This window comes from Eurytemora carolleeae, unplaced genomic scaffold, assembly GCF_000591075.1.
Source record: "Eurytemora carolleeae unplaced genomic scaffold, Eaff_2.0 scaffold1051, whole genome shotgun sequence".
NCBI lineage: Eukaryota > Metazoa > Arthropoda > Copepoda > Calanoida > Temoridae > Eurytemora > Eurytemora carolleeae.
Genome location: NW_019396946.1, coordinates 37,548 through 52,864, shown reverse-complemented (window position 1 = coordinate 52,864; position 15,317 = coordinate 37,548). Strand labels below are relative to the sequence as shown.

At 36.1% G+C, this 15,317-nt stretch overlaps 2 protein-coding genes across 2 annotated transcripts; both read right to left on the bottom strand.

Moving 5' to 3' along the window:
• Positions 1-1,099: 1,099 nt before the first annotated feature.
• On the bottom strand, positions 1,100-8,103 carry LOC111710391 (uncharacterized). The gene is made up of 11 exons (XM_023484472.1): positions 8,028-8,103; positions 7,691-7,735; positions 7,043-7,110; positions 5,722-5,773; positions 4,069-4,161; positions 3,896-3,953; positions 3,376-3,450; positions 3,175-3,284; positions 2,415-2,495; positions 2,047-2,104; positions 1,100-1,753 (listed from the first exon to the last, which is right to left on the bottom strand). Exons 2-11 carry the CDS (start codon positions 7,732-7,734, stop codon positions 1,382-1,384), a joined length of 1,011 nt encoding a protein of 336 aa, XP_023340240.1. The 5' UTR covers position 7,735; positions 8,028-8,103; the 3' UTR covers positions 1,100-1,381.
• A 1,989-nt stretch (positions 8,104-10,092) lies between these two features.
• LOC111710392 (uncharacterized) lies at positions 10,093-11,085 on the bottom strand. The gene is made up of 2 exons (XM_023484473.1): positions 10,678-11,085; positions 10,093-10,485 (listed from the first exon to the last, which is right to left on the bottom strand). The coding sequence occupies exons 1-2, from the start codon at positions 11,083-11,085 to the stop codon at positions 10,093-10,095; spliced, it is 801 nt and encodes a 266-aa protein (XP_023340241.1).
• Positions 11,086-15,317: the final 4,232 nt, after the last annotated feature.

Genomic DNA, 15,317 nt, shown 5'->3' with positions numbered 1-15,317 from the left:
TTAATTCATCGACGCATTGTATTTCTTTTTCCTTCCAAATAAAAAAATAAAATTAAAGCTTACATATATTAAAATTTCAGATAATTTTATTTTTATAGCCCCCCTCCCCCTCATGAAATTTTCCTGCCTGCAGACATACTAAGTTGTCTGATGAATCTGCGAAAATAAATGGAAAATCCGACAAAAGTTTTCTGGCAGATTCTGTAAGTTTAATTGAGCTGTGCCGGATTTCAAGAGGAATTAAAACTTTAGTTTTAGATTAATTCTAAATGCTTAAAGGGACCATTCACTTATTTGAATTATTCCGGGGTAAACTAAATTTGCTTATTAGCTATTGATTAGTATTGATCTTACTTTTCAAAGAAAACTGTGGCCGGAGAAAAAGCCTATTTTTTTCAGAGTTCGAGCGCAAATTACGCGAAATTACGCGTTACACTTTCTTTCACTTACAAAGGAGCATTACATAAAATTATGTGTTAATTACATATGCAAAATGAAGTCTAGTTTTGCGGAAATAAGGCGTAATCATGCAAAATTACGTAATACGAAACAATTCCGTAGTTAGTAAAGTACATATAATTTCTCAGAAATTAATAGCGGAAAAATATGTCTCAAGATATGCGCACTATAACCATTTCCAATCTGATTNGTGGGGCTTGTAAACCTCTCTTAATTTTTTACACTAAATAATTTTCTTTTCTTTTCTGGATGTGTAGAGTTCAGGACGGTAAAAAGGCTGGTCGGTGAAAAAATCAGACTAGCCCTGACTGGTTGCTAAAGCTGCATAACTAAAAAATTGTATTTTTGAAAAGTACTTGAAAAATGGTTATAAAACATGTGTCACATCTTTTTTCGGTCAAAAAATACAAACATTTGTTTGACATTTTATTTAACCTTTTTTTGACATTTTAATAAACATGACAAAATGCGTTAGAATAATAAATTTAGCGGTCTCATTTTCTTAGCTGAACTTCAATGTACTTTGAATTCGCCGTGGCAAGGGCTTTTCAAAAAACGTGTAAGTTTTTTTGTTTTTGCAAATTTTTTGCTTAATAACTTTATATTGCAATAAATATTTTAAATTTTGCAATTTTTTTTGCAGATTTTGTAAGTAGAGCCATAGGGCTTTCCAAAAATGTATCGAAAGTCATAGATTGTATCACATTATAAGGAAACAGCTTTTATATTCTTAAGATATCTTTTGATTGGCTTATCCATTATTTATAAATAAATTGGTAGATTTCTGATATTTTTCGGAAAGATAGATTTACTAAAGCCGAATTGTTTGTTAGACCAAACTAATATTTTTAAAAGTTTAAAAGATTAAAGATTTACAAAATCAGGGTTCAAGATTTAGGGATGAAGGCAAGTGTTTCTTTGCTTAGAATAGAGAGGGATTACTGTGTAGAGGCAATATTTGATTGTTTCTTGCTTTTATTTGAAGATCTTGATTTGAAACTTTTCTCTTTTGATTTTTGTCAATTGTTGTCACACTTAAGGTTTCATTGTCAAAAGAAATTTTGTTCTTTTTGATTGAAAGATTAGATCTAGCTCCAACAAGTTTGCTCTTTGAGATCTTGGTTTTCTTCTCCACAAGAGTTTTTATTTGCGTGAGGATTGGTAACTCATTACTGGGTTCTTTTTCTTGCTTTTTCTGTCTAATGCGCACAGTTTTGCGCTTTGGCATGTTGAGCCATCTCTTCATTTTCTTCTTCCTTAGCATTTTATCGTTCTCTGTCTTCAGAAATAGAGCCTAACAAAAATTCGTTATTTGTGAACATGTTTGCTTTTTGTTCTTAAATTCTTTTTTTGTTATATAATGTTTTGTTATAAACGACGAAATAAGAATTTTAAAATAGTTCAGAACAGTAATTGTGCAAATTTTAACACTAACAAATCCAAATTCAATATTGTTTAAAGTATTTTTCTATTTCAAAGTTCTGTGGAACTCATTGTATTTTTTGTTACAAAATGTTGTAATAAAAATATATAAAAGATATAGCAAAAGTTGTGTTAAACAGTTTTGTAAAATAATTGAAATAATACCCTTGCTGATAAGTCTGCCTTGGGAATCCACAGTAAATTCTCTGCTGTAAAATCCCTTCTAAAAAGAATATATTCATGATTTTTTCTAAATATATACTTTGCTCCTCTGGGTGTCTATTGGTTTGTCTGTCTGTCCGTTTGTATCCAATAAACTTCAAAACGACTGAACCGATCGTGGTTTATGGATGCTCAAAATACAAACATTTGGGTCCAATCTTTTTGATTTGTGTTAAATTTTGTAAATGCGCGAAAATATATTATCAAATCTGCGAACCTTTTTTTGTTATTGTTTTATATTTTACCAAGAGAAGATGCTCACAGATTGAGCCTCAATTAAAATTATATTACCTAGGTTGAATATATATTACCTTGGTTGAGGTGGATACAACTTCGGTATCTCCTGACCAGGAAACCGTTTTCCCTCTAGAGCAAGGTCTGGAAAATTTTCCCTGAACAAATCCTAATTTAAAGGGAGTGCTCACCTATTTAAACAAATCATAAATATCTGGGATGCTCAGTATATATTTAATAGTGAGGTTGCGCGATTTAGAAATAAAATAAAAAGAAACGCAATTCCAGGCGTAGAATGCCTTTCCAAGCAAATATTTAGATCCAAGTTTTTCATTTCTGTTTCTGAAATGTGTGTGTAATGTGTATATGTTTTCTCAGAAGAAGAAAACATATTTAGGGTTTCTTTTTCCTTTAAATGTTCACATAGATCCACACTGTATGAAAAATAGCATCAATTTTCAAGACTTGTTCAACTTAAAGGTATTGTAATGCCTTTGGCCTTAGCATTTACCTCTCTAGCTTCCTTACAATTTTATGAAGGCCTAGTTATTGATATTTAAATATTGTAAGCCATTTTTTCTCTGTAGTTTAAAATAAAATTTTTTCAATTTTTCAATTTTTTTCACCTATTTTTGCGAGATTACAATATTTATATCTCTTTGATCTCTAAAATTGTCTGCAAATAAAGAGTCAAAACCGTGCGGTATATTGAAAGCAAATAACTCAACTCTAACAGATAAAACATTCCACAACTTTCCTATCTGGCATATACCTGATACAATCCTAAATCAATATCTCAAAATCAAAACTAGGAAACTAAGCTGTTGTCTACTTTACCTCGTGTCTATAAAGAACCAGGTGGGGAAAACGACGGAGAAGAGGAGAAAAACAAAAATCCGCCAAGAAAGCCAGATTTGGAAGTTCAGAATGGGTCCGTTTACAGGGTGCTGAACAGAATTTCTTTAAGGACAGAATTGCAAAAAATGTTATTGATTGAAATAAAATTTAATCAATAAAAATTGTTGAATTAAAACTTACATAATTTTCGAAGTACATACTGACCCCAATGTTCAACACTGTTTGTAGAATTATTGACCTCACATGAAATATTTCCTGAAATGTGATATTATACACATACAGTATCCGGCGTTGCCCAGGCTTATATTATCATTCATGATCCTTTAACATTATTGTTTAACGTTCAAATTATAAAAAGTCTCATCAATTTTTCAGACATGGTCTAATTTAAAGTGGTGCAACGCCTTGGGCTTAAATTTTACTGCTCGAAACTCACTTCTGTTTTTCGGTAGCCCTTTACATGTACATTTTTGACCTATAATGCTCTTGTTGTTAGCTTTGGTTTTAAGAAGTATATTAGCAAAATTCTCATCGATTTTTGCTTGGGAGCTTGAGCCCTTTAAATAATAGTGATATAGGACTTATTTAAAGGTTTCCTATTATTGTAACATAATGTACAAAAAGGTATATTTAATTTTACTTTACATAGTGGTTGACATCTCTATTAAATAGACAAAAAATGTTATTTAGTTAAACTAACCTGTCCCAGGTTCAGAAGATTCACCCTTCTCTTCCAAGATATTCCTTTTGTGTTCTTTCTAAAGTATATAATTTACATATTTGATTTTTAATTGATTTTTAACTAGAGTAAAATAGTATTTGTAACCAAAGAACAGTCAAAGCATTATCAAAAAGAAATGTTTGTTCAATTACCTAATTTTTCTGTTAAAGTGTGAGCTAGCAAGGAAGTAGAACCCCATGTGAATGAGAATAATTATTTGGCTCTTATAACGTACACCACCACTACTGCAACAATTATTCAATTATATATTGAATTATCAGAATTGGGCAAGAAAATGAATGGTATTGAATCGTAGTATTCTAAAATTAGCTTCAAAAATTGGCAAAAAGGCATTTTAAACCAAAACTTTGACTTGGAGAAGCCTTTATATCCCCCTCTTCAAGTATTTAAGTATAAAATGCTTTGCTAATGCAAAATTAAGTTTATACATTATTTTAGTCATAATTACACCCCCGCCGTTTTCTCCACTTTGACACATTGCATCAACATCACTCTCTGATAATACACAATGCTTTCAGGCTACTCAAGACTTTAGTTTAGACAGTAATACAGAACTGTACAGAGGGATGCTTTGTGATAGAAATTCCTTGATTGTAATTCACAATTGTTAACAATTGCTAATGAAGGTATTTTGCTAACAATCACTAACATTTGCTAAAAGTTGTTATTAGTTTGAAGAAATTTGAAGACTTAAACCTAGGGTTTCCACTGGAATTCCGGGTTACGGTTTATGTACGGAAATGATCCGGAAATATTTTCCATTTCCATTATGGAAAAGGTTCCGGAAAACCGGAATTCCGTAATAATTCCCGGGACGATTTTTTTCCCGTAAAACTGAAATTTCCGGAACGTTGTTCCGGAATTACGGAACGTTACAGAATTCCGGAATGTTCCGGAAATTTCCGGCACGTTCCGGAAATTTCCCGTTTCCGGAACATTTGGTACCAAAATTACATTAAAGTCTTACATATGTAAATACAACACCAGTTAGTAACACTAACAATATATGGATGGATGCCGGACGGTAGAAAAAGTTATACTCAATAATCAATATTCAAAGTTACTATAGTGTGAAATGTAACTGATAAACCGAGGGGGGGGGGACTCTACCACTAGCAGGGCAGTAGCTAGCGGGGGGGGGGGCAATGATCCTCGATTTTTTTCTTCAAATTTTCAAACTTTGTAAATATGAATTTAATTAAAATAAGAAAAATTCTTTACGTTCCGGTTTACGGAATGGAAATTTTCCAGTTTACGTTACGTAAACCGTAAAAATTTCCGGTTTACGAAATGGAAACTGGAAATTTTACGGTTTTCATTCCCTTAAACGGAAATTTTTCCGGTTTACGTGACATAAACCGGAAAATTTCCGGTTTCCATTTATTCCAGAATTATCCCGGAATCCCGGTTTACGCAACAAATTTCCGGATCATTCCATTTCCAAAATGGAAATTTTTTTCCGGAAAAATGGAAACCCTACTTAAACCTCCTGTGGACTGCCATTCTGAATTCTCTTTCTGTCATCTTGGCCTTTAGTATGATTCCTTGCTTCTTCTTTTCCAAATCATTTGAGTTTATTTTGATCAACATTAATTATAGCCGTTTGTTAACTATTAGGTTGTTGACAATCCTGTTTCTTCCTATAAGAAAGATTTACCGTTCACCGTTTGACATCCAGTCCTATCTTGCTCCCCTATCCTGACTGGAATGTCAACCCTCTTGAGATTTGAGAAAAGGAGTGGAAATTATATCTAATCTATTATCTAATGATACCAAAAAGCAACCTTTTTGTTTCTTTTCCTGTCTCCAGAGAATCCATGTGTAAGCAGAGACGACCTAAATATGTCAAAAGGTCAGTGGATGATTAAAAAAATGTAATTCTAGAAATAAAAAATTAGTTGATAATTGAGCATTATTTAAATTTAAAATTTACATCTTTAAAAAGCCCAGCCCTTTGTTAAATAATAGTTCTAAATAATAATCATGCAATTGCTATTGTTAAGATTTAAAAAGAATAAATATTATAAACGTTTATAAAGAACTTCCATCATACCTCATGCTGACCCGAAAAAATGTTTTTATTAACTTTATGCTGAGCATAACGATATAGATTTGTAATGAATTCTGTAAACATGCTGGTAATTTCTAATTTATCTATGTTCGTTTATCTATCTTATCATGTTTCATGTTGACCCTTAATGACCAGTACGGTCAGTTTAAATTCACCTGTATATAAATAAATTTAGTTCAATAGTACTCTTTGATTTATACAGACGTATATAGAGCCTAGAGTTTGGCTGAGAATAGAGAGCCTTGAGTTTTGGCTAGAGATAGAGATAAGTGTGTACTCTATTAGACTTTGAGTATAGTAATCGCGTCTAGATTTGTTACAAAAGTGGTGGCAGCGGTGGGATTAAATAGAATCCCGAATCTAGATGCCCGAGACCCTGAAATTATTTCGGAAGAAGAGTAAAGTGAAAAACTTTTTAGTGGGTTAGCCAGAGAAGTTTTAACAGGAGAGGATTTGCCTGTGAGAGTACCAGGTGTGGCTACAGGAAATACAGTGGCTACCTCGCAAGGTTATCCCAGTCTACCTAGAGAAGATTCTGAATCAGAAGGAGAGATGGAAGGACCATCTCACCCAGGACTGGACGGCATGGCGGAGATGAGGCAGCAGTTTATACTGTTACAAGCTCAACTGGCGGAGACCAAGAAGGAAATGGCGGAGATCAAGAAAAAAGATAAGGATAAATCTTTTGCTCAAACCTGGCAAGAATCAGCGACACCAGAGACCCAGGATCCCATCAGTAGAGTAGTAGCGATGTTGGAGCGACATAAGGTGGAGGATTCACAAGAGTACTATATATCCTGGCTGAAACAGGAGAAGGAAGCGGGGAGAGTAGATAGAAATACTCTCAGAGATCTGAGCAAGGCGGAGGTGGATTACGAGAAGAGACTGTTGGATTTTAGCTGTAGAGCCCTGAGTTTTGGCTAGAGATAGAGATAAGTGTGTTCTCTATTAGACTTTGAGTATAGTAATCGCGTCTAGATTTGTTACAGATTTTATGTGGAGTGGGGGGGTCGGCTGGGGGGGGGGTGAATTACCCAAACTTAAATTGGCTGGATAATCTGACTTCACCATCTGGGCAAATGGAAAGACTCCATACTCGAACCTAAATTATTATTAATGTTAAATTCATAATAACAATTTTATACCTTAACACTAATGATCAAATTTGTTCTCAAAAATTTCAAAGTTTAACTTTTGTTCCTCAGGTTTTGCTAAATATTTTTTTGAACTACAAATTAACCAAGCTTATTAATGGAAACCACAATTTGTTTCTTAGATTGTGTAGTATTAAACAAATTTAGATAGTCAATCAAAAATACTCATCGACGAAAGTTTAAAATATTCAGTAACTCAAACTGGTTGATAGTAGAGCTGGGCAAAATTCAATTAATGAAACAAAGGTTTTCGAAAATTCTTGAATAGATGTTAACAAACTGTAAAACCCAATAATTTTTAAATCGTTAACAAAAGGGATTAGCCGTTTTTGAATGAATAAAATTAACGGTTAAAACAAAAGCAAAACGGATAGCAAAATTTTCAGCAGAATTAAATTTGCGAATTATTGTGCTATTTTTTCGCGCAAAAATGTAGCGAATCCAAAAGAAAAGTTTGCGCTTTCTTTTGCAAAGATTGTGCAAAAGTTTTGAAAATATAAACCCTGTTTGTGAGAAATAACAACTTACATTGAGAAGAACACTATCATTATTCCTACAAGAACAGAAAACATCCTAGAATTTAGAGATAATTATCAGTTTTTTCCAGACTTATATTCTAGGCAAATGGAAAAGCCTTAAGAATGTTGGCTTTGATTAAATTGTTGATATTTTATTTATGTTAATGTAAACTTGGGCAATTATTGGTATCTTATAACTTTTTTCTGAAAATAAAAAATCAGATCAACCTTACTTAACTATGCTGTAAGACCAAAAAATAGTCGTAATGAAATTCCCAAACAAAAATCATTTGACACTCCCCCCCCCCTTTCTCCAATTAAGATCATAGTCTACTTAAACTTCTTACCTTGTTCCTGACTCTAGGAGCTCCCTTGAAAACCGTGAGAAAATAAACCTAAAAATAGCACAATTAAAGAGATTGTTAAAGGATTCAAGCAATGAAAGCAAAATTTTGCGCAAAATGCGCACTTCCGTGCAAATTTGCTTTGACTTCCGCAAACCTTTTGGTCGTGAGCCCCCCCCCCCTCGTGAGCAGTGATATGCGTTATTAGATGGTTCAGTTTGGGTCGTTTTTGAATATAGTTTCTCTTATCACAATATGGCAGTGGACCACCATTACAGATAAATATATCAGACTAAAATACTAAAGGTACCATTGTAAATCTGCATTACCATCTTTGCATGGCAATGCAAACTATCAGGAGCAGAGGGTCAAATTGAGAACTGGTACAAATGTGTGACCTTGTTGCTTCTCTAGTTTTAATTTTACGCACAAATATGAGAACGGCAAATTTATTTGGTTACAATTAGCAATTTAAAACATTTTTTGTTTTTTCTTAACAGCTTCACAATAATGAAATTAATGATTTTAAATATCTAAATCTATCGTGCTATCTACTTTAGATGAGAGTCGCTTGAAATTTTCTAGCTATCTCTTAGTAACTAATTCATTAAAGGTTGCAGAAAACAGTCAGCATAGAAACTACTGAGAAAGTTGGGTTTAACTAACCTCACCCCACCCCCCACCCTTGAAGCTGAATCTGAATGGCAACTACCCTAACTACCCCAATTACCATCTGTTTTTAGAGAGACCCCATCCCCACCCTTGAAGCTGAATCTAAATGGCAACTACCCTATGTACCTAAACTACAGTCTGTTTTTTAGAGAGACCCCATCCTCACCCTTGAAGCTAAATATGAATGCCAACTACCCTCACTACCCCAACTACCGTCCGTTTTTAGAGAGACCCCATCCCCACCCTTGAAGCTAAATCTGAATGGCAACTACCCTATATACCTAAACTACCTTCTGTTTTTAGAGAGAACCCACCTCCACCCTGGAAGCAGAATCTTTCTGACAAATAACCTCACTACCCCAACTACCTTTGGTTTTTAGAGAGACCCCATCCCCACTCTTACCATACTTTATTCTATCGCATATATACAATATGGGTATCCATTCCCACTTAATCAGTTATTTTAAGCTTGTTTCAGGCATTCTTAATACTCTCTGACCTTTGCTATCCGCACTACTCCCCTTCTGAAGGGTGCACATTTCAAAGTTGAAAAATGGGGTTTTTATACTTACTGCCCCAACTCCCCGGTGGGGAATTAAAGGAGAGGTGGGTCAGGAAAATTGTGCAAAGTGTGTAAGTCACAGAAAATGGGTCATTTCCGTGAAAACTCTTAAAATTGGTATTTTATACATTAACCAGAAAAAAAAACTAGTACTCTGGCAGACTTTTTGCACCCTAAAATCTTTTATTTATATCCATTAGATATAAATTTACCTAGATTATCCTGAATCCGTGGAATTTTTTTACACAATGACTTCTACAAATTTACTTATTTAAGTTGATTTCTGGGATTGTTTCATGGACCATGGTAGATTAAAAGAAAAGGAACGGAAGTTATGATTTGAAAGAATTTTAAATTAATGCAAGTTACTTAATACAATTTTAGTAAATTTTAGCTATGCTCAATTTAACAAGACGACGAGTCTAAATAGTTACTTTATTAACTGAATAAATATATTACTTGCAAATTTAAATATTAAAAATGTATATAGATGGTGACGTGGCAGGAATATCGCTAAGCTTACTGTTTCTTTATATCAGGCTCCAGACTAGATCGTCTTCCGCCACTGTACTCCCCCAAGAAGGAACGGCGAAGTTAAGACGGAGCAAGAGCTTCTTACTCTAGCATGTCTGTGAGGGTTCCGTCTTGGTTTAACTTCAGGTTTGGTGAGGAACATCACAGATTTCTTCCTGGAGGCAGATGACTTCACGGTGGAGGATGGGTCAGGAGGCTGTTTTGCTGGTCAAAGAGGAGGACGTCCTTGAGGTGGAGGTTTCACTGGAACAACTGGAGAGTCGGAAAACACTGGTTTTAAACAGTCCAGAAAAACAGCATCTACTTTATTTCCAATCTGGAGGCGCCCCGCTCCACAAACAGATAAGGGCCACGATACAGAGGGGCGAGTGCAGGTTTGCTGGCATATTCCTGTACAAACACAAACTTTGCAATCTTGAGAGCAGCAGGAATTTTGGCTGGAGGCAGATGTTGGACATGATGATGTGGAGGAGTGGAAAAGCCATCTATTACCATCTCTATCTTGCTGATGAATTGAGAACCTGGAAGTTCAGGGGCGTCCAGGAACTCACCAGGAATTGTCAGAGCAGAACCGTACACCACCTCTGAGACGGAGAAACCTGTGTCTTCCTTGGGAACAGAACAGAGTCCCAGGAAAACCAGAGGCAGGTGTGAGACCCAGTTGGAGTCAGTAGCTCTGGCTTGAAGAGAAGACTTCAGGGATCGGTGAAATCACTCAAACATACTATTTAATCGTGGATGGAAAGTTGTTGTTTGAGAGGTTGAGATACCCAGGAATCAACAGACTCCGGTTCAGATGGAGGACGTGAACTGAGCTCCTCTATTAGAGGTTAAAGTTGATGGAACTCCAAACCTTGATATCCAGGTTGAGACGAAAGCTCTTACGCAGGCCTCAGTAGAGATGGACAAAGAAACTGCTTCTGGCCAGTGAGTGGTTCTGTCAATCATCGTTAAGATATAAGAGCAGCCTTGACTAGACAGTAGAGGTCCAACAATGTCGATATGCATGTGAGAAAACCGCCTGGAAGGAACAAGAATGGCAGGAACAGAAGTTTTTACGTAAATCTGTATCTTGCTCCATTGACACTGGAGACAGGATCTGGCCCACAATCCAACATCCCGAGACAATCCAGGCCAAACAAAACGAGTGGAGACCAACCTCAGTGAACTTCTGATGCCAGGATGGGAGACGTTGTGTAGAGCAAGGTATAAAGGTTTATGGAGAACTTCTGGAACCAAGGGTCTGAAATACTGGAGGACTGGGCTGCGTGAGGAGATGATGAGTAACTCCATGACGAGGTTTAGAGGCTGTAAAACCATCAGAGGAAACTACATCTGGAAACTCAGCGAGGAGGTCAGTGATACTGTAGACTTTGTGAGAAACTCACGTATAAAGAACTCAATAAAGGAAACTTTACTAAGAGAAACTTAATATACCAAGCCAGGTTGAATCGATTAACACATCAACTTTGCAAAGACATTTATTTTACATTATTAATAAATACAAACTGCAGGATCAACCAAAGTTAATCCTTGAATCATAGATGAAGATAATTCTCCTCCTGGAGATTCTGAAGATCTTATCAACCCTTCTCCTTGGCTCCTTCATCAAGACTGATTATACTCCGGGGAATAAAATGGCTGTTCATTTTGCTTTCTCTGCCAACGAAAGTTCCATTATCTATCCTCCCTGGATACAGGGTCAATAGGGTTCAAATTTCAGCTCCCTCCTGGAAATTTCCTTTCCCGTTGGTACAGATGCCAACTAACGGGTTACATTATTGTTATTTGTTTACCCAGTCCTCAACTGATGATAAGGCTTGGGTTGAATGAACTAGGATACAGTATACAATCTATATACAACTTTGGTGGGTTTACAAAACACTTCGGAGTGGCGAGAAGGTTGGCTTTGAGTGGGGCTGAAGTGGAGTCTGGAGTGGTAGACAGGACGATGGACGGGGAGGTTGGTGAATTGGTGCTGAACACTCTCTGGTTTGATACGTCTAACAGCAGGTTAAAATGTTTCAGGAAATCAGCACCCAGGTTTGGAATGGCTACTGGAGCTAGCTAAAAAGGCCACTCAAACCTGCGGTTCCCGAATTGTAGAGGAATAACTAGAGAACCTGAACATGTGAGAGAAGATCCGTCTGCTGTAAGCAACTTGACTCCTGGCGAGCTGGTAGAGGTGCCTGGAGCTGGGAAAACTGATACAGAGGCGCCAGAATCGATGAGGAAGCTCCTTGAACTCAGGGAATCCTGTAGATAAATGAAAGGAGACGAGGTAGAAGGCTTGGCATATAGGGTAAAAACATCCTCCTGCTGGTGAACTAGTTTCCCGACCAGGAACATGGAGCTCTGCATTTCTTGGCCTGAGAACCTCATGAACGATGATAATAACACAGGCTAGGAGACTGTGACCTGTTATCCTGGCAGCTATTGGCATGAGGAGTAGCTGAACAAAAGGGGCGATTGGAGACAGAGAATCCAACCGCATTGACAGAATCCTCTGGGGCGCTGGAAATGGCGTACACAGGAGAAGAGGAAACTCTGCTTTGATAGATTTCATCTGCTTTCAGGGCGAGAGATATAGGATCAGAGAAATCGTCCCTGAGTAGGTGAGCTCGAACGTTGGCAGGTAACCTCTTCAGAAACACTCCATGCAGAAAAAAAAACATGGTTTATGGCCAACAGGAAGGAGGGCAAGCATGTTTGACATGAGCTTCGATGGTTTCATGTCACCGGATAAAGGAAGATTAGAGATTACTTCATACCTTTGGAAGTCGTCAAGTGCAAACAACTTCACTAACCGATTCTTTAAAGCTTAGTAGGGTTTGGAGGAGGGAGGAGATTTGATGAGATCCAGAACCTGGTTTGCAGTCTCCTGGTTGAACGCTGAGATGCAGTAGTAGAACTTCGTGGAATTGGCAGTCACTCCCTTGAGCACGAACTGGGCCTCCACCTGGATGAACCAGGCCTCCACAGAATCTGGCCAAAAGGGTGGAACTTTCACTGAAACTGTGCTATGGTCTAGAGAGCTGGGTTCAGCTTGAGCCAGGACGCTATCATCGTCTTTTGTCATTATCACTGGAGCATGTAGCTAATTTAAGTCTATAGTGGCGAAAAACAGTTTATTGCCTATGTATATAGATGGTGACATGGCAGGAATATCGCTCAGCTTGCAGCATCTTTATATCCAGCTCCAGACAAGATCGTCTTTCGCCACAAAATAAAAAATAATAAGGAAAACATTTGTTTTGTGCTTTCTCATCATGTAACACAATAGGCATTAGTATTTTAAGGAGAGGATTGTGAAAAAGCAGTCAACCCCCCATGACCCCCTAAAATACCCCACTCTTCCCTCCCCCCCACTCTAGGGCTGTGCACATTCCGACTTTTTTAAATCGTTCAGCTAAATCGTTCCGTTCTCGTTCCTTTTTTCTTGTATCGTTCCGTTTCGTTCTGTTCCGTCAGGTTCCGTTCCGTTTTGAGTAGATGAACGGTCTTCCCATTCCGTTCTGTTCTTGGCGTTCTTATTTAAAGAACGGTTCCATCCCTCTTGTTTCGTTCTTAGTCAAAGAATGTTTCCATTCCCCCGTTCTGTTCTTAGTATAGAAGGATTACTAAAACCGGTTTACCTTAAAACAAGGGGGTGTACTATTTGTAGATTTTTGAAAAATACTTAATTTTCATAATCAATATTTCAATAATATCAAAAAGATATAGAAATCAATTATAGAAAACAATTTCTTTCAACCTAAATNGCTAATTATGAAAAAAGGATGTTTTTGTAAATTAGCCATTTTAACAAGAAGGACCATTTTAAAAAGATCTTGTTTTTTTCTGAGCCCTGTATTCATTTTGAGTTAATTGTCTGTTTATCTTTTCTTGAAAAGCTGACCAGGCAATTTGTAGTATTTCAACTCAGCTCAGGCTCAGCTATGTATATATTGCTTACACATGTTTGCTAGGGTCGGCTTTACACATTTCCTAGATCATTTAACTTCAGGAAGATTTTTTGAAGGGAGGGGGGGGGCAGTATCCTATCCTGTTTTTGTCTTTTTTCGCTATCAATAAAAAAAAGACATTGTAAAGTTGAAAACACCCCTTCCAATTTTCCTGTCCTTTATTTTCTTCTTTCTTCTTGTTTATCTCGTGTTTGCAATTTAAGACCTTTCCAAATAGTCCTTTGAACATCCAAGTTGTGGAAAAGGTTGAGAATAGAGATTAGGAGATTTGTAGGAAGAAGGGTATAGGGAATTATTTCCTGTGTTCCTTCATTTATACTTTTTCCCGGTTAGGGGAATTATAAGGAAACTCATAACTGCACCCCTTCTGCAAAATGAGGAGTTGTAAGCCCTGTAAAGCCTTCTTGAGGGGAATTAATCTTCTTTAGCAGTCCAGTCCTCAGTCCAGTCTTCTTAGCCGGTTGAGTAAAAAACAAGTATCATTGTGCAAGAAAGGAAAGTTTAATCTATGTATAGTTCTGGCTTCCCCTGTAGTATACCCAACAAACAAAACACAGGTTTTCAACGAGATTAGCATGATGGAGAACTGGTTGATAATTCACGTGAATTGTGTTATACTCGTGGTAAATCTACTTTTCACAATCTTGAAGATTCCTCCTGTGTACAGCACGGGTAAAAAATGCGAAAATATTCTTTGTAAATTCTCGTCGTTATTTCACATGATGTACACGTAGCAAAATAAACCAGAGCAAAATCTTGCATATTCCTATCATGTTAAACTCGAGTAATGCAATGCCAGAATTTTTAGATTTTAATTCTCGTAATTATCACGTGTAATATATTTGAGATAATTCTGTAGTTCAATTCTTGTCGTTTTTTCACATGTTTTGCTCGTAGCAAAGATACCAGTGCAAGCTCTCGCATATTCCCAATGTGTTAATCATGAGTAATGTAATGCCAGAATATCTAGATTTTAATTCTTGTAAATATCACGCGTAAAATATTTGAGATATCACGGGAAGAACTTCATGTTTCATTTTTAACAGAGTTGCAAAATCACAACACTTGGTGTCTCTGCTCATCTTTTAGAAATTAAAAGTTTATTGTAGTAAAATGAAATATGTTAACTGACATAAATTTTTTAGATTATAACAAGCATGAGCAGAGTATAGAAAAGTTTCACATTGAATTTTGTATTGTATTTCTCAACAACCCCTTTTTGGAATATCGATCTTTTATATATATACAGGAAGGAGAATTCTTACATTTATGAACACATTAACATAATTGAACATTATTTCGACTTGAAATACCACTTTGTGATAAGAAAAGTTTAAAGGTTACATGTTCAAGATGTATAATGTAAAAGATATAAACTAAAATGTTTATAGTTTCTAAACATCTTGTAATAATTATATACTTTTACACAGAATATTTTGTAAAATATTTAGATGTCAGAAATCAATTATATATCACCCCTTTCCTGGGGGTTTAAAAAAATGTAATTCAAGTAGATGGGAGAAAAATAGTTTTCTCATGTAAAAATCCCATGTTCATCTC

What these genes read in the sequence shown, in the direction of transcription:
- LOC111710391 (XM_023484472.1), bottom strand. Translation starts at nt 7,734, where the DNA reads ATGTTTTCTGTTCTTGTAGGAATAATGATAGTGTTCTTCTCAAT. An exon ending in TCCAGCCAATTTAAGTTTGG is followed by an intron (nt 5,774 to 7,042) that starts GTAATTCACCCC and finishes TGACATATTTAG; the next exon opens with GTCGTCTCTGCTTACACATG. An exon ending in TGGTTCTTTATAGACACGAG is followed by an intron (nt 2,496 to 3,174) that starts GTAAAGTAGACA and finishes GGATTTGTTCAG; the next exon opens with GGAAAATTTTCCAGACCTTG.
- LOC111710392 (XM_023484473.1), bottom strand. Translation starts at nt 11,085, where the DNA reads ATGGAGTTACTCATCATCTCCTCACGCAGCCCAGTCCTCCAGTATTTC. An exon ending in CCATCTCTACTGAGGCCTGC is followed by an intron (nt 10,486 to 10,677) that starts GTAAGAGCTTTC and finishes CGATCCCTGAAG; the next exon opens with TCTTCTCTTCAAGCCAGAGC.